Consider the following 17,168-nt stretch of genomic DNA (forward strand, 5'->3'; position numbering starts at 1 on the left):
AGGGGCTTGGGCACCTGGTTGGGATGCCTCCTGGATGCCTCCCTGGTGAGGTTTTCCAGGTGCATCCAACTGGTCGAAAACTTAAAGGAAGACCCAGGACACGCTGCAGGGACTATGTCTCTCAGCTGGCCAGAGAGCGCCTTGGGATTCCTCCGTAGGAGTGGCTGAGCCAGAAGGCGAAGCTCTCAATTTACCGGCCGATAACATTCCTACCCTCATCTATGGTTATGGATATTCCAACAAGTAAAAATGATAATGGATGAATTGATAGATGAATAGTAAATGAAAAGTAGGTAAATAAAAACCACATGAAACAGTTTCACCACAAACTTCTTCTAAAAAGATTCAGACTGAGACTTGGCTGCAAAAATTTAGATTTATACGAAATATTCCAAGGTCTTTAAGAGTTAAACTTGCGTCTATTTGAATATTTTTCCTAATATTATGTCCTTCTCTACTGTTTCTTTGGAGACTGAAGATTCCCGTGTTCAAAGTGTTCTCCATTCCTATGGATTATTATGCATGAGAGGATACTGTATGGTTGTCATAACTCAGTTTTATCTACAGCCAACAGTCAGACTGTACCACTGAGGGGGAGTTCACAGCTTATAATTGATCATCCTACTGTCACCAGTCACATTCTCTCCTCAGGATCAGAGGATGCCAAATATGAGGACATTTACTGATAGCAGCTGCTCAGGGCTTTCCTTGTTCTTGTCATTCTTTTGAATTTAAAAGATAATTCTACTATCACTCTGACTCAGTCCAAAACTGTATATTTTCTGTCCTGTCATCATTCTTTAGTGCCCCATGGGGTTATTTACAACCTTAAATAAGTGTGCTTTGTTTGTATTTTTCTGCGTTGTCTCTCAGGAAAACAAAAAGATTCACACTTTCCATCCAATTAACATATTTTCAGTTGTTTTTGCAACATGTAGTTTTATAAAGACAGGTCAAAAACACCCAATCATTTGCATGCTACTGGCAGGTGATAAAACATGTTCTTTAGGCCTTAAGTCAATAAATATTTTCAAAAGTCTACTGCACACAGTACTGAGTGGTCACTTTCCAACTGTACTGGAGATACAAATGTCAAGCAACAAGGTGCAGGGTGCATCATTTAAAAAAGTGTGTCCCTTGTCCTTCAGATGTAAGTGGACTGCAGAGTCTTGACCTGAAGAGGTGACTCTTCTGTGCTGTGCCATGCGCTTGCGTAGTTGCTGTTTAGTTTCCCCAATGCAAAGGTCTTGATACACTGCAAAAAATGGTCTCTAAGAAAATAAAATACCCTAATTTTCAGATATTTAATTGTATTTTTAGTCTAAAAAGAAAATAAACATGGACGCCTCCCTGGGGAGGTGTTTCGGGCATTTCCTGCCGGCAGGAGGCCCCCGGGTCGACCCAGGACACGTTGGAGAGGTTACATCTCCAATCTTGTCCGGGAACGCCTTGGGGTCCTGCCGGAGGAGCTGGTGGAGGTGGCCGGGGAGAGGACGGTCTGGAGCTCCCTAGTTGGGATGCTGCCCCCGCGACCCGGACCCGGATAAGCGGAGGAAGACGACGACGACGATTAAATTACTTCCTTTTGAGAATTATACAAGTTAAAGGGAAATAGTAGTAGTTGTATTGTGTGAACTTAAATTGCTTGTTCTGTTGTATATTTACTTGATGTTGTATTTTATTTGTTAAAGACTTTTTCCTTTACTCCTCACCTTAGAAAAAGGGGCAGAGATTAATAAGTGTATCTCTTCTACCTGCTCCCTTTCATTCTTTTATCAGACTGAGTTTTCATTTTTGTTTCCTTATGTTGTGTTTTGAATGAAATAAAAAAAAATGCCCATACTGTCAGTGATGTGAGTCACTTCAAGAAATCTTACAATGAGCATCAGTAGAAAATATCTATCATGCAAAAGCAAATCATTTTTATTGTCATTTCTTTGACATTTTTCTCTTGTTGGAACAAGGAATTAATTTTGCAGGTGAAGTGTGGAAGTTCTCTATCACATTGTTCTAGCTTATTTCTTTATTTCTAAATGAAGGGTACCAGAACCAGTACATGCAAGAGGTCTTGGTACCACAGTGAGAACTGGATGAAGGAGACACCCAGGGTAGAAAAATATCAAGTGAATTTTTTTATGAGAGCCAAACTGGCAGATTTGATGTCCTCTAATAGAACAACGTGAAGGTGCCGAGTGGTGGAGCATTGTGGGAAGAAACTTAGAGAATTTTCAAAAGCCGTCTTCTTCCTCGTCTACAGTTGAGGAGAAAAATATGAGGGATTTGGTGACTTAAAGTGAAGAGCAGAGAAAAGAAGTGATGGAAGGGATAAAATGCATTTGACAAAGTAAAGGAATCAGGAAACAAGAAAGTGAGGATGAAGGATATTTTCCTTTTGACCTTCATCTTCAAATGAAATGCCGAAGAGGAGGATTCGGTGCTTTGTGGGTATAAAGGAAAAGAGATGGGTGAGTGTTGATGGAAGTGCCTGCAGTCCAAAACTTCACTTTAATAAACTCAACAGCTTAAAGTTTTTCCACAAATTTAATTTGCAGGGCGTCCTGGGGTTTACAGCTTACCCGGAGTTTGGGTTTGCAGGAGCTGCAGCAGAGGAAAATTCCACCCAATCATCCTCAGAATAACTGATTTTGTGAATAAATATTCATTTCAAAACTGAGACTGATGGGAGTTAATGAATATTAATGTGCATTTTGCTCAGGTGTTGATTAGGATTACATGTCTGAGTGGGTTTTTCAAAATTAGGCAAACGAGGCAATAATTGACAGATTCTGACTGAGGAAACTCAAACAAATCAACATTTTACGGTGTTTTTAAGAATAAACCAAAGCATTAGAAAGTTAAACTATTTAAGATGAACAGCTAATTTTAGTATTTAGTGATTTTAGTTGATGTTGTAGATGAAGAGGGCCATGAAAGGTTGAGAGCAGGAGAGCTGACGGATGAAACGAGACAGGAAAAACCTGAAACTTGAATGACTGGTTGGGTTATACGAGCTGAATGCTGCTAACGCTGCAGAATATCCTCTCCATCCTGCGTCTCCGGCGTGGCGGTGCTCTGCACACGAGAGCATGTGCTATTCAGGGTGTATCGACGTGTCACATTCACTTTGTTTTAGCTGTTAAAGGGCTAACAACTTTGAAAGTCATACTGGGTGATGACTGTCTAGTTTGCCCACAGGGAAATGCAGACAAAGAGGCAAATAGAATATGACAGTTGAAGATGCATGTTTAAAGGACAGAACTAAAAAAATATAAGAGTTTCCAGTGAAGTTTTGCTGTAAGGTGTAGGGATTCTTTTAATTTTATTCCTGTGTGACGCTTCATGCGTGTTGGTTTGAGTTTTGATCATTCGAGTGAAGCACCCTGGATCATTGCTGCATGCTGATTTTTTCCTTGCATGCCCTTGATGGCTTGCAGTGAATCTTAATTCTCTTTTGGACCCACAAATTCACTATTTCAGCATTTTTTTTGTCTCAGTTCTGCATCTCTTGTGTGGGTTTTATTACCAAGTCCCCGTTGGGTCTTTCGAGATCTCAGTTTTTTTTAGATTTCTACCAAATTTGGAAAGTCGAACACAATCAGACAGCAGAAGATTTAAAGATGAGGCACGCTTAATGGATCCCTGCAGAGTAAGTTGATTTTCAAAAGAAAACATGTGTAAACAGAGAAAAAGACCATAGATCCGCCTAATTAGCACAGATCACATGGGCTATAGTAATATTGACTGTAAAAAAAACAACCATCATAATTATTAATCATCCTATGATGACTTGCAGGACTTAATGAATGTTAATTAGGCTTGCTGAGATTAGTCAATGAGGCGAGGTACCTATAATATTACCCCTCACTAATATAAAGGGTGTGTGACACTTAATGTGTAAGCAGCCTCTGCATTTCTCAGTGCTATCCATCCTGCCCAGTTTTCTGCCATGTGCAAATATAATGGCATCAAAAAGGTTTTGCATGATTGGTGGGATTCAAAACAATCTCATGGAGGCACACACACACTGATTTATGCACGAAACAGCATGTGCACAGCAGGACACCCGAACACACACACAAAAAATATGATGTGGAATCACTGCGCAGGTACTCTAACAAAGCAAAGGCTGCCTCGGTTGGTGGTGATGTTTCCTCCACCAGGGACGATAAACGTCAGCTCTCATCTCGTCATCGCATGACCCTGTGCACACCGAGGATGGATAGAGATCTATGAATGGAGCGTTAGGGAGGCTTTCTGTCCTAAGGCTAAAATTAGCAATGATTCCTCCCCCAAGGATTTGCAAGGGCACAGTGTATGTGCAAACACGTGTGTGCACATGCTACCACTCAGACACTCACAAGTGTTTATTTTTTCCACTCCTTTCTATATATTAAACAGTTTCCTTCATACATGATTTAGATTTTTCACTCGTTTTTATTTAAAAATGCAACAGTGCTGATGTTGTGTATTCTGTTCTCTTGTTGCACCTTTGCAGGAGATCTCAGACTATGACTTACAGGAGTTAGTCATGAAGTCAATCGGTCGGCTCACCTTGGTACGCCAAATGTTTCCAATGCCCCAAAATACAACTCAGCGCTGCGTGAAACACAACCACAGGATCAACACTTCCCTCTGCGACCCCAAAAACGCCAAGGCTCAGCAGCTGGAGGTGAGTTGGTTTTTGATTGGACCGGTATATCCACATCTTTTGAGAAATTCTGATTTAAAATATTGGTAAATACAACAATCGGTCCAAACATACAGGTGAAACTCGAAAAATCAGAATATCGTGCAAAAATCCTGTTATATATCAACAAATAAAGGTTTGAAATATCTGGCTTTGCATGTAATGAGTCCATCTCATAAATTAGCTTCCCCTTTTAATTATTGGGACAACAGTAGCTCAGGAGGCAGAGCGGGTTGTCCAATCTGAAGCTTTGAATCCGGCTCCAACCCTGAGCAAGACACTTGACCCGCCTTGCCTGCTGGTGGTGTTCAGAGGGACCGGTGGCGCCAGTGTTCAGCAGGCTCCGCCTCTGTCAGTGCGCACCAGGGCAGCTGTGGCTACACTGTAGCTCATCCCCACCATCATGTGAATGGGTGGGCGACTGATAGTGTTGTAAAGCGCCTTGGGGGGTTGTAGAACCCTACGAAGGTGCTATACAAATACAGGCCATTTACCATTGATTATGACTGTGTATTTTTACCTTTCATCTCTGCAAATATCCATCTAAATGTTGTTGAAAATGAATAAAGTTATGTCCAGTTGTTGAAAAATATTGGCGGCTTTGTAACATATAATCATGAAAATTGGGTCTAAAGTATGTGTCTAGCGTCTTTGTGGGACACCATGTTAGATGCCATGGTTCCTTCTGGCTGGTTCCTGTGCACGTTGATGGCATCACACTAGATGTTTGCCTGGATGTGTGACTTACAGAAGTTTTGTTACCATTTTCAAAAATCAGTCACTCAATCATTTTATTTATAAAGCCCCTTCCCACCCCCAATCAAGGGGGCCCAAGGCGCTGAACATAGTGCAAAGAAGCAGCACAATGGAACAGCTCTATAATAAAATACAGAGATAAAAACATTTAAAAACAAAAAAATTAGCTAAAAACAATAAAAATAGTGATCAAAAACATTAGAATGTGAATAAAAACAACAAAAAAACAGATCTACAATACAGCTTAAGCCCTTCTTTAAAAGTTGGCAGCCATGTGGACTGCTTCATTCCTTGTGGGAGCTGGTTCCAAAGTCGAGGACCTAGAACTGCACGATCACCCCTAGACTTACGCTTTGATCGGAGTACCACCAAAAGGTCACTCTGTCCCGAACGTAGCGATCTTGCAGGGACATAACGGCTCAGCAGGGAGGCTAAATATGGTGGCGCTGATCCAGACAGAGATTGAAAAACAAGGACCAGGAATTTGAACAAGATGCAACTCTTCACCGCTAGCCAGTCCAAAGCTGCCAGGAGGGGAGTGACATGCTCCCACTTACGTGGTCCATACAGAAATCTGGCAACAGCGTTTTGGACCATCTGGAGCCGAGTCATTAAGGACTGGCTCAAGCCAGGAGTTGAAGCACTCTAGCCTAGAGATGATAAAAGCATTGGCTACAGATTTCAACTCCTGTTTTGTTAAGATCGACTTAATATTAGATAAGCGCCTTAACTAATGAAAATGATTAGGTTGTGAGAAACATAAATTTAATAACAAAACTGTTAAACTCTTTTCAAATTCGATGTGAAAGAACAGAATTGGAAAAAGAGATGCAATATATTTGGCTGAGTGGTATTGCTCATCGGCAGATGCCAGAAAACTAGCATCAACGTTGCATTGACCTGATGGAATTAAGTGAAGGACCATCAAAGTCTGAGGAGTCACGCCGAGGTTGCGTGCTTTCTGCGGCACAGGTAACAACGTTTACCGTAATGTTTTATTAGTTTAGCGACAGTCACGGCGATATGGTGTAAAACCACCATGAAATGTATGTATGTACTGCCCCCTAGTGACAGGAAACTTTTTCATTTCCCAATTTATCGTGTTTTCTGAGAAAAATACCGAAAAAACACAGCTGGACAAATAAAATATATTTTTTCAAGGATCTCAAGGATGATGCATCTCTCAGTTCCTTCATTTGTCAAAATTTCTACCAGTTTCTTAAAGATATGACTTTCAGGCGCTGTCCATCTGCTACAGATATATATTTTTTTCTTTTTAGGTTTAACAGATGCTTTGTTCCAAACCTTTCCAACATTTTAATCCACTCATGCAACAGAAAACAAGTGAAAAGTGGCTTTGGAAAAACTCACAAAGCTAAAGAACTGTTGTTGATGAAATAAAAGCACAAACACACTCACTAAATGTTTCATCTGTGCAAGAGTTGCGTAATTAATTTTTTAGTTGGCACCAAAAGTACAACCTAAGATCTTGAAATCACAACTTGATTTTATCGTTTAGTCACAAAATGTAGTTTATTTATTACATTTATTTTATTTTTATTATGGGGTAAATGGCCTCCAGGCTGGCAACACATATTTTTTTATACGAGCCATCATCTACCATCAATTCAAACGAAGAGAAGGGAACAGTCTTATTTATATGACGAGAAAAAAATGCAAAATTGAGTTCAAGTGTTGCTGATTTATGTTGATGCACAAATCCCTGGAGGAATGTTTTTAATGAGAGATTGCACTCACGACACAAAAATGTTCTTAATGCTTATGTAAATATCCTCCTTCAAGGCTTTAAAATAGTTCAGTTCAACAATTCCACAAACGGAGTTGATGTGAATCGGAGTGTGCGGCTGGATCTTACAACATGCAGTTTATTATGTGTTTATGTAATGAAACGAGGTAATAAAGGCCTGCAAGGTTAATAAAGAGCTCCTGTGCTAAAGGATGTGCAGAAGAAACTCAGATATAAATCAAGGTCCTCTTACAGGTAATTATTAATAATGTCATTAATAATAGTCATTGCATTTCGGTCATCTGTTGAGGGAATTGTCATTTGTGTTCTCTATGTTTGCGTAGTTTAATATTCATTTAATCCAAGGTCAAACGTTCTTTTTCAATCCCCGTAACATGCTGTATACATATCGAGTTGTGATGGGCTGTGTGTGTGTGTGTGTGTGTGTGGGGGGGGGGGGGGGGGGGGGTAAATTTGTAAATTAAATTTCCAATAAGGGAAAGGTGAAGAGAAAAAGTGAGGGTGACTGAGGTAGCAGATCAGCCCAACAGTCACAGAGTGGGCCAGAAGCCCAATTTCACACTGCAATGAAGCACATCAACTCAGGCTGACCACACACACACACACACACACACACACACACACACACACACACACACACACACACACACACACACACACACACACTTGTCTTTGTATCCTTGTGTGGACCCTTCATTGACTTCAATTCATTTTTGGGACTCCAGTATGTCTAACCCTAACCTAAACCAAACGTTCATGCACACCATACCTCTCAAACAGTATTTAAGCGTATTTGGTCATTGTGTGGACCAGCCAAATGCCCCTACAATGTGGAATTGTGCACACACTACATGCTAAAAATGTGTCCACTTAAGCATATAAAGACAAGTACGCGCGCGCGCGCGCACGTACTACTCTCTTGCGTTGAACTCCAGCTCCCCTCAGACCAGATTTTCGCTTTAGTTTTCTGATGATGGACAAAGATACAAAGTGGAACATTTAAAATAAAGCTTTGACAGGCAAATGATTTCAGGAGTAACTTTGATGAATTGCATGAACTAAATGTTATTTTACTGTCCAACACTACTGTTTCTTTAATGAAGCAGAAAACATTTGCCACTGCCCAACTCTATTGCCTCATTTCATTTTTAAATAACATCACAATCAACGAAAAGTAAAACGCCGAACAAGCAACACTAAGCAAATATGATGCAAACACAGCATGTGCAACAAATGCCTTGATGCATCTGTTAGCCTGGGAATAAATTAAAATGCCTCTGTCTGCTCTTTTAATGAATTTCTATTGAAGATTTTGTATTCATCAGTGGCGGGACACCGTTTTACCCCACAGCCTCATTTAAAGAACAAAATCACTGACATTTTGGATTTAGCTTTCACAAAGATTGGGAATAAAGACGTTTTCAGAGCGGTGGGAGCAAACAGCGGCTCAATCAAGGAACACATAGATGGGTAACCACAGATATTAATGTCCCAATTAGGAAGGCATTTTTTCTGTTTTGTAGGTTTTGCTTTTTATTTATTTATTTTTGTTTCAGCTGGTGTTTGATTTAGGGATTGAGTGGCATGTCTGCAACAGTGAAGCCTTACACCAACATTAACTCGTTCAACTCATTCACTGCCAGCCATTTCCTGATCAGAAAAGCCCTTCGCTGCCAGCGTTTTTCAGTGTTTTCACTGTTTGAGTCACAGAACGTTGCTCGCTATGATGATGTCGATGCCAAAACTACCAAAACAAAGAGGAGACTCACCTCTAACATCAGGAAGAAACTGCGCGTTTCAAGCGTTATCTGTTCTGTCATAATCCGTTGTCGAATTGTGATTGGCAGAAGCTTTACCGGTTCGTGCCTCACTTTTTTTCACTGCAACGGCCAAAAAATGATCTCTCAACACATGGATTTTCTGCTTCCTGATCATGTGACGTGTGACGTAGGCAAATGAATATTGGCTTTAGAGCTGGGATGTTTGTTCTCACGGTGCGGGGGCTCGTTCCGATGCCCACATGGTAAAAAAATGCAAATAACGACTTGTGTCGTCAATGGCAATTAATGAGTTAATCCTGTTTGAAAGACAAATTAGCCATCTTGATTCGCCATCTGAAGAAATCTGCATCCAGGAAAGAGTAGAGCACATCTCGCCTAGTAGAAGCTAACAGTTAGCATTAGCAACTCCACAACAGGTTTAGGTTTGTGTTACCTATGGAGGCAAAGCATCAACACTACAGAACAAAGGGAGGCAGCAGAAGAGTAGCGTTCCTATTAGCCAATCAGCGGTGAGACATGTTCATATCATTAATAATAATGAGCAAGACTCCAAATCCTGCAGTTTTCTGCTTCCTCATCTTCAGCTAACTTCTACTTCCTGAAACAGGAGCTTTCCAGAGCTTTTTCCACCACAATAAACAATTCAAGGCATTCATTCACATTAGAAACCACTGAAAATGTACTGAAAAAAACGAGTGAATGAGAGCATTAAGACACATTTAAAGGTATGAGGGGAGGTCACCAAAGCTGTAAAGCTGCAGGACTGTAAATGGCGTAACTGTTTTTGCTGCTATGTTAATAAATCCCTTCACAAGACTCACGGTAATTGTTGATTCTCTTTGTTTTCGACAACAACATACATAACATTCCTCTACAAAGGTTAGGATACAAGTAATAGATGGTAGCACGACAGTAATGGTTAGATTCATAAAAAATAAATCAGTGTTTGGATCCTTTGAAGTAGTAGACAGTCTGTGGTTCCAACACAAAGTAAAAAGGACATCTTGTTGCTTTTTGATGCATGAAGTGGAATATTTTTTTTTGATTTTCTTTTGTTTCCTTGATGCTGTCATATTGTTTTGTTGTTTAGTTGTTTTATTAATGCAATGACATTTTGTGTTTTAGCAGAGAATGAACTAGTATAGTCGATCTTTGTATTCTCCTCATTAAAAAGGAGACACGAGGCTTGGTGGATCACACAATGATTAATTACAGACTAAAAAGTCTCCCCTTGTTTCACTTCTCCCTCTCTCTGAAGAAGTCGAAGCCCTTTTGATGCATTTTAATGTCATTCTAACAGCATTTCTATTGTGTTTATGTGCTTAGGTTAAAGTGGGACTTAAATGTATCTAAAATTTGTTTGCAAAGAAAAATAAATTCAACAATGAACTTAATGCATAGGTCACCAATAAACCAAATATCTGTGATTTTAGCAAAAATTGGTACTTTGCTTATTGTTCTTCTTCAATTCCCTTTCAAGTAACTCAAATAAAATTCCTCATTTTGGCCTTTTTCTCCATCTCCTGCTCTCTATAGATCACCAACCGCTACATCTATGACACCGTGTTGCTGCTGGCAAACACCTTCCACAAAAAGCTGGAGGACAGGAAGTGGCACAGCATGGCCAGTCTGAGCTGCATCAGGAAGAACTCCAAACCATGGCAAGGAGGGAAGAGCATGCTGGAAACTGTCAAACAGGTAGAAGATGCTGAAGAGATGAACTTTTCTTTAGATTTCCCCTCCTCTCATCTTTTGTAGAAGGTTTTTAAGCAGGCAGAGTGAAAACTTGGTTGCGCTACCTGAAAATCAGCACATTTGAAATGGTTTAATCACATAGGACTCAGAACTCTGATACAACTAGGGTGCCCACCAGTAGTCATTTTGACGACGTGAGTTCTAGTGTGATATAAGTTAACTAGTTATGGACATGTAGACCTAATAATACAATGTAAACGTACACTGACATGGCTCCTCATCATGGGGGGTAGGCAGACGCAGACCGGCAATCTGTGAGTTCTGGAGAATCCCAGAATGGCCGGTTGCTCTAGAGGCAGTGGATGTGCTCCGGACCATTGTCGGTGACCCCCATTCCCCCCACCCCCATCCGTGGGAGGAGGAGGAGGGAGGGCTCCTCCTCCCAGAGATCCTATCAGAGGATGGAGCAGGCTGCAGCAACAATCTGCCTCCTACCCATTGGCAGATGTTTATAAAGGATTCTTCAGACATTCGCCCTCCTCTCCCCCTATAATGCACACGGCCGGATGCAGATATTCCAGGGCTTAATTATGGTCCCAGCCCACCCCTGGGGGTAATGGATCGTCTTGTGTGTTGCTGTCAGAATCTCAGCCACTTACAAACCAGTTATCATCAGCTTTGCCCTCTCCACCTGAAGCGGCATTTCTAACCCGTTTCACCAACAATTCTCTTCTAAAAGCCACATTAGCAGCAATTTTTCACAGAATGTGACCAGAGAGAAATTGCACAAGCTAGAATGATGGTTGCCTAGTCATCGGAGGGTTGCAGGATCGATCACGACTGCTGGTGGGGGTCGGAGGGACCAGTGGTGCCAGTCCTCACCTCTGTCAGTGTGCCCCAGGTCAGCTGTGGCTGAATTTTAACTCATCATCGCCAGGGGGGTGAGTGTGTGCATGGGTGAATGACTGATTGTGTTGTAAAGGTTGGTGTATGCTTGACGCGACCGCGCGGCGAAATTGCGTCATTTTAACCACGCCCCTCCAGCGCGTCTCCGCACGGCCCAAAATTTCCACAACGCGCACCTAGGAAAATTTCTAACCACGTGGACGGTCGGACGTGGAAAAACATTGCGGACCGGCAAGAACTAGTATGGCAGAGGTTCGTAAATACAGACATTTGTATGATTCAGCTCTCAAAGATCGCCGTGATCAACATGTCGTTAATAATTCTTGGAGAGAAATAGCTCGCGCTGTCGGAAAAGACGAGGACGCTGTTAAAAAATGCTGGAATGCCATGTTGTAAACAGTAATTTCTACTTCTACTATGGTGTGGCGTTGGATGCATGCTGTAGAGCTCCATGCTGCTCCCTACAGTTTGGGAGAATATTGGCTCACCGCAGAGACAAGCCGCATGAATCATAAACGCTGCAAGTTGTGAAGCGCGTTCCATCCGCGAGCCGCATCACCAAGTGGAAAGTAAATGCGTCAAGCATAAACCAAGCTTTAAGCACTTTGGGGGGTTTCTAAAACTCTAGAAGAAGAAGAAAATATCTTTTCTATAGCGCCTCTTAATAAAAATCACAGAAGGTGCTGTATCAAATACAGACTATTTACCATTTGCTGGGCAACAGTGATGCACATCTTTAGTACAAATATACCTTGTAAATAATAGTCAATGTTTATGGAAGATAAAGATAGCCATATTTCTTTTTAGATATTTTATTTTATTGACATGTAAATAAAGGACATATATCTAAATAGAAAAAAGTCAGGAAGCAAGGACAACGTAAGATCTGTGTAACTAGTTATTACACTTTAACTGGTCAAAGTGACTGCCTTGGGAGTTCTAGTGTCAAAGCTGTCAGGATACCATTAAAGGTAGAATATGGTGCACGGACACCAAAGCAACATCTATTCTGTGGAAGTTGTAGTTCAAAGAATAAAACAAGATTTCCAGCCGTCGGGATACTAGGTTTGCTGCAGATGCGTGAAATAATTTATTTGGATCCATCTGTTGTAGGCTTCACCTAAACTTACTCTGGTTTTATGGTCGCTCCTCTTCTGAGAAGGATAACGACATCTTCTGGGCTCAGGAGCAGCTGCCTGACTTGCAGAGACATTTCCACAGTGCCAGCCTAGCTGTGCCGAGTGGATTGCTTGGCATGCCACAATGGCGCCCTCTACATACTGGTAGATGTAAACGTAAACCCAGTGTCGTGCCCATCAAAATATATATATATATATATATTTTTTTTTATTAAAATATAGCTTTTAAAGGGAAAAACTGTACCTCCATTCTGCACACCTCTAAACACCCCTTGGAGGTATTTGTTTTAAAAATATAGCTTTGTGTCAAATTGTTCCATTTTCAACCTTTAATTCGGTCTAAACCACTTGCAAAGCAACATTGTTGACAATAATTCATCAAATGATGGGACTTTTCATTGGATGGAGGGGTGGATTAGCCACCTGTAGGAATTTCTTTGCCCTGGAATCCCAACACACGGTATAAACTGAAGAAGCCCTTTGGATGAGAGGTCAAACATCTTCAATCAGTAATCTATACCAGCACACAATACGGATTAGTTTTCTAAATCAGTTTAAACCAGCTTGGGCTTTCCAGAGCAACATCTTCTCATTGTTCCTTCACAATTGTTTGATTCTAATCAAAAAGGTGAACGATGCAAATCTACCAGCTGTCCAGAGGTGGTACATAGTTCATGCTAAGCGTATTTTGAAAACTGCAAAAATCTAACTTTTTATTTTCTTATTTACATTTTGGGGCTACAGAAGGACTTTCTACCAACATTGGCTCTAAGTGCAGCCTTGCACCTTTGTAGACACATGTGGAGATGAATCAGTGCAAGGAGGAACTATTTGGGAGCACAGGAAATGACACAAAAAACTGAAATTGCACCTGTAATAGATGCAAAACCCATCTCAACACTTTTTTTTATAACTGGTTAATTTCAGTCTTCAGATCTTAGATGGTCACAGGGAATCATTTTTAATTTCCTCATATAATTTATTTTGCCACTGCAGTGCTGAAAGTCTCCATAAAATGTTTAGTTGAACGGTGCCCATTTTTCCAAACTATGAAATCCTCTATAATCGGTCATTTATCAGTCTTATCTGAAATGGAGCGGCTCGTGAAGAGCCATTGCAGACATCTGCCACCACTAATCTCATAACAGTATTATTATCATTACTTAGATTTGTATGAAGCCAGACCAAGTCAGGGTTGAGTCTTCCTGAAATCTTAGGTGACACACATTGTGCAGCCATTGCTGGTGATTAATTCTGCACAGGTCAGGCTCATTTTGAAAAGCTTGCTCTAATCAGCATGATGTGGCAGGGAGCAGAAGTGTGATAATATAGATCTGTGCAGAACCACGAGGGCATTAGAGGAGCTGAAGCTGATATATTAAGCTATAGCAAAAACTGTAACGACAAAATTTGATTCACTGTTTTCAAGTACATTTATTGACTTTACTGAGAATTATTATTATTTGTTCATCCCCGTGTTGCAGCTAGAGCTGAACGTCAACTTTCTTAACAAGAAGGCACTAACTCAGTCCTGTTTGAGACAAGCTGTCAGAGCAGCCGTAGTTGTTGCATCTGCTGTGAGATGAGTCCCCTTCAGGGCGGCAATGTGACTTCAATCCCACGTGGATGTTGGCGCAGGAGTACCCTCATTTAGAAATGCATTCGGCTTTGATGTAAGTGGTGTGATCAGGTAGCGGAATGGGTCAGTGCTAGGTCAATAAACAGTGAATGTCATTGCTTACTAGTCATTTCAGCTTTGATTCAATCCCTGTAAGCCCAGTAAATATAAAAAATGTCCAGGGTTGCAGTTGATGGTGCAGGTATTCTAAAATAATCTTACACTAATGCAGGGATTCCCTAAGTGTGGTGCGCGCACCCCTGGGGGTGCGAGAGCTGCCGCTAGGGGGTGCGCGAGGTGAAAAGTGTAATGGATGCAGAGCTCAGAGAAGTCTGTCATATGTCACCATTAGCATAGCCAGAAACTCATGTGTGGGTGGGCCTAAGAAAAAGTAAGTGGGCCCAATAAATGTAATTGAAAACAAGTATATTTTGCGTGTGTGTGTCCTCCGCATGTGCCCTAGCTTCATAATAACAATGCGCCGAGCTTCAGCACTCTGGCCTGCGCACGCTGATATGCTCCGTATTTGATCATTTTTAACGATGTTGGAGAAATCTGAAGGTGGTGAGTCATTCTGGCAGATTGTAATTAACACCCTGTCTCATGCAGGTGTTCTGACATTGTAAACCTCACGCACAGAACATTGTGGATGTAACAAAATAAATCAAGAAATTATTCCCATCTGAGCATTTTAGCATTATTATATTATTATATTAGCACACTGACTGTGGGACAGCATTCTAAACGTGTCAGGTTCAGAGTGCGTCTGTCAGAGGTCAGACGCGTTCCAGCGGAGCCACGGCTCACGGGTGCACATGTGAGCACATCTGGGCTGGGCAGAAGTAGTTTTACAACATTGGTTTAAATAGTGCCAATAACGAGACGCGGTGACCAGGGTCCGAAATTAAATTTTTTACTCACCGGCCAAGTTGGCCGGTAGATGATGAAAATCTACCGGCCAAGCATATTTTTTACCGGCCAAAATTCTAAATGATTTAGATCTACCTAAAGCATGTAATTCTATATTATGTTGATTCCAAACAGAGTGACAAAATAATTAAAACTTCAATTAATAAGAAAAACAACTCTTTTGTCATTTTTACTATTTATTTATTTATTTTTAGAGATGTTTTTATGAACTCTTTCATTGAAATCTAGTCAGACTCCTTGTTTTCTCTGTCCATGAAGTCTGGCCTCCTGGTTTTGACACCGTCATTGTGCCAAAGCATTACAGCCTGATTTGGGTCATAGTCCTTGATCTCTGGAGAACACAGCTGCACCATGAGAATATCTGAAAGTGTGTCAGGGCTAGGGTTGTCACGGTAACCGGTGTAGCAGTAAACCCCGGTAAAAAAGTTGACAATAATAATAACCGTCTTGTTTTTAAAAAATATATATTATCTCGGTGGATTACCATTGGCTGCGGTGTAGGCGCGGTGACCCTTACCAGCCACCGTATCATCTGCTGGAAGTTGCCCGCGGCACATGCGCACTTTGTTGTTTACGACCAAAACTTTCTTTAAGCTAAAGCTGAAATAATGGCAGGAGGAGACGGCAGCACTCGGGACATTCATTATCCCTCAAAGAAGACAAAGTCGGAAGTATGGGCATTTTTTGGATATTTGAAGAATGCCGAGGGACAGTTGTCTGTGAAAGGCAGCAACGCTACGTGGCCATCATAATGTAGCCTGTCTCACGACTCCGCCATCTCCGGTTCGCCACTTTTCACAAAATCTTCTGGTTGCCACTGGTCCTGGTGGTTTTTCTTCCAGTTCGACGAGTTTTCTTTTGGAAGGCTGGCTGACTCCAGTTAAAAACCGCCACATTTCACCGCTAGTTTTAACACGAAGCTAACTGCTAACTTGATAAACTGATTGAATGGGATAGGCGGAAATGACGTTGGATGTGGCGTTCACTTTTCGCGTACGTTTGTGTATGTTGCATGCAGGCGGGAGGAGTATCAGAAATCCATGGAAGATGACTGATAAACATAACTACAAATAGAAAAAATGCTGGAAGTGCTGCAGGGGTGTGAGAAATCTTATCTGGTGCTCTCACTGGTGCTCTTCAGCCAAGGGATCCACATAAATGTTGGCAAAAGGAGATCTGAGGCACTCAGGAGGTACAAAAATAAAAAGCCTTTATTAGTACATGGCTTAAATTGTTAAAAACATCAATGCCAACGCGTTTCAGCCCACAGGGTGGGCTGAAACGCGTTGGCATTGATGTTTTTAACAATTTAAGCCATGTACTGATAAACATAACTAATTTGGTGCAAACATTTACTCGCCAGGTGGCAGGTAGAGCTCAAAAATTTACTCGCCAAATGGAGCAATTTGCTCGCATTTGGCGAGTGGCGAGTGTTAATTTCGGACCCTGGCGGTGACTGGAGCGGCTCATGGAGCTGTGCCGCACACACACACACACACACACACACACACACACACACACACACACACACACACACACACACACAGATTCAATAAGCGCACGCTGCGCAAATTCCGGCGTTGGGCTGTGCTGCGTCGCGCCGCGAGACTGAAGGCAGAAATGAGCGCTGCCTCCTCCGTGATAATGAACTTTTAAGAGGTTTCATGACAACATTTTTAATCCAAGGTCAAATTAAGATATTAGCTTCTATTTTGGGATTACTTAAATTCAAGTCCGCTCCAGCCAGTGACTCCTCATGAACCTGACTACAACTCATGTTACTGCAGCATTTGTTATACCAGTCAGGGTGGCAGCGGATCGCAGATTCAGCCACACCATAAAACAGCAATAAGTCAGTCTGAGTCAAAAGTGAACCTCATGGCTATAG

General features: G+C 41.4%; 1 protein-coding gene across 4 annotated transcripts in view; it reads left to right on the forward strand.

The window, feature by feature from the left end:
- The window catches only part of grid2 (glutamate receptor, ionotropic, delta 2), an 812,001-nt gene that overhangs the window by 543,072 nt on the left and 251,761 nt on the right, over positions 1-17,168 (forward strand). For all 4 annotated transcript variants that reach the window (XM_070546132.1, XM_070546133.1, XM_070546131.1 and 1 more), the window contains 2 exons: positions 4,496-4,669; positions 10,529-10,690. In XM_070546132.1, the coding sequence (XP_070402233.1) occupies positions 4,496-4,669; positions 10,529-10,690 (336 nt within the window). The remainder of the gene's footprint in view (positions 1-4,495; positions 4,670-10,528; positions 10,691-17,168) is intronic.

This window comes from Nothobranchius furzeri, chromosome 17 (genome assembly GCF_043380555.1).
Source record: "Nothobranchius furzeri strain GRZ-AD chromosome 17, NfurGRZ-RIMD1, whole genome shotgun sequence".
NCBI classification, from domain to species: Eukaryota; Metazoa; Chordata; class Actinopteri; order Cyprinodontiformes; family Nothobranchiidae; genus Nothobranchius; species Nothobranchius furzeri.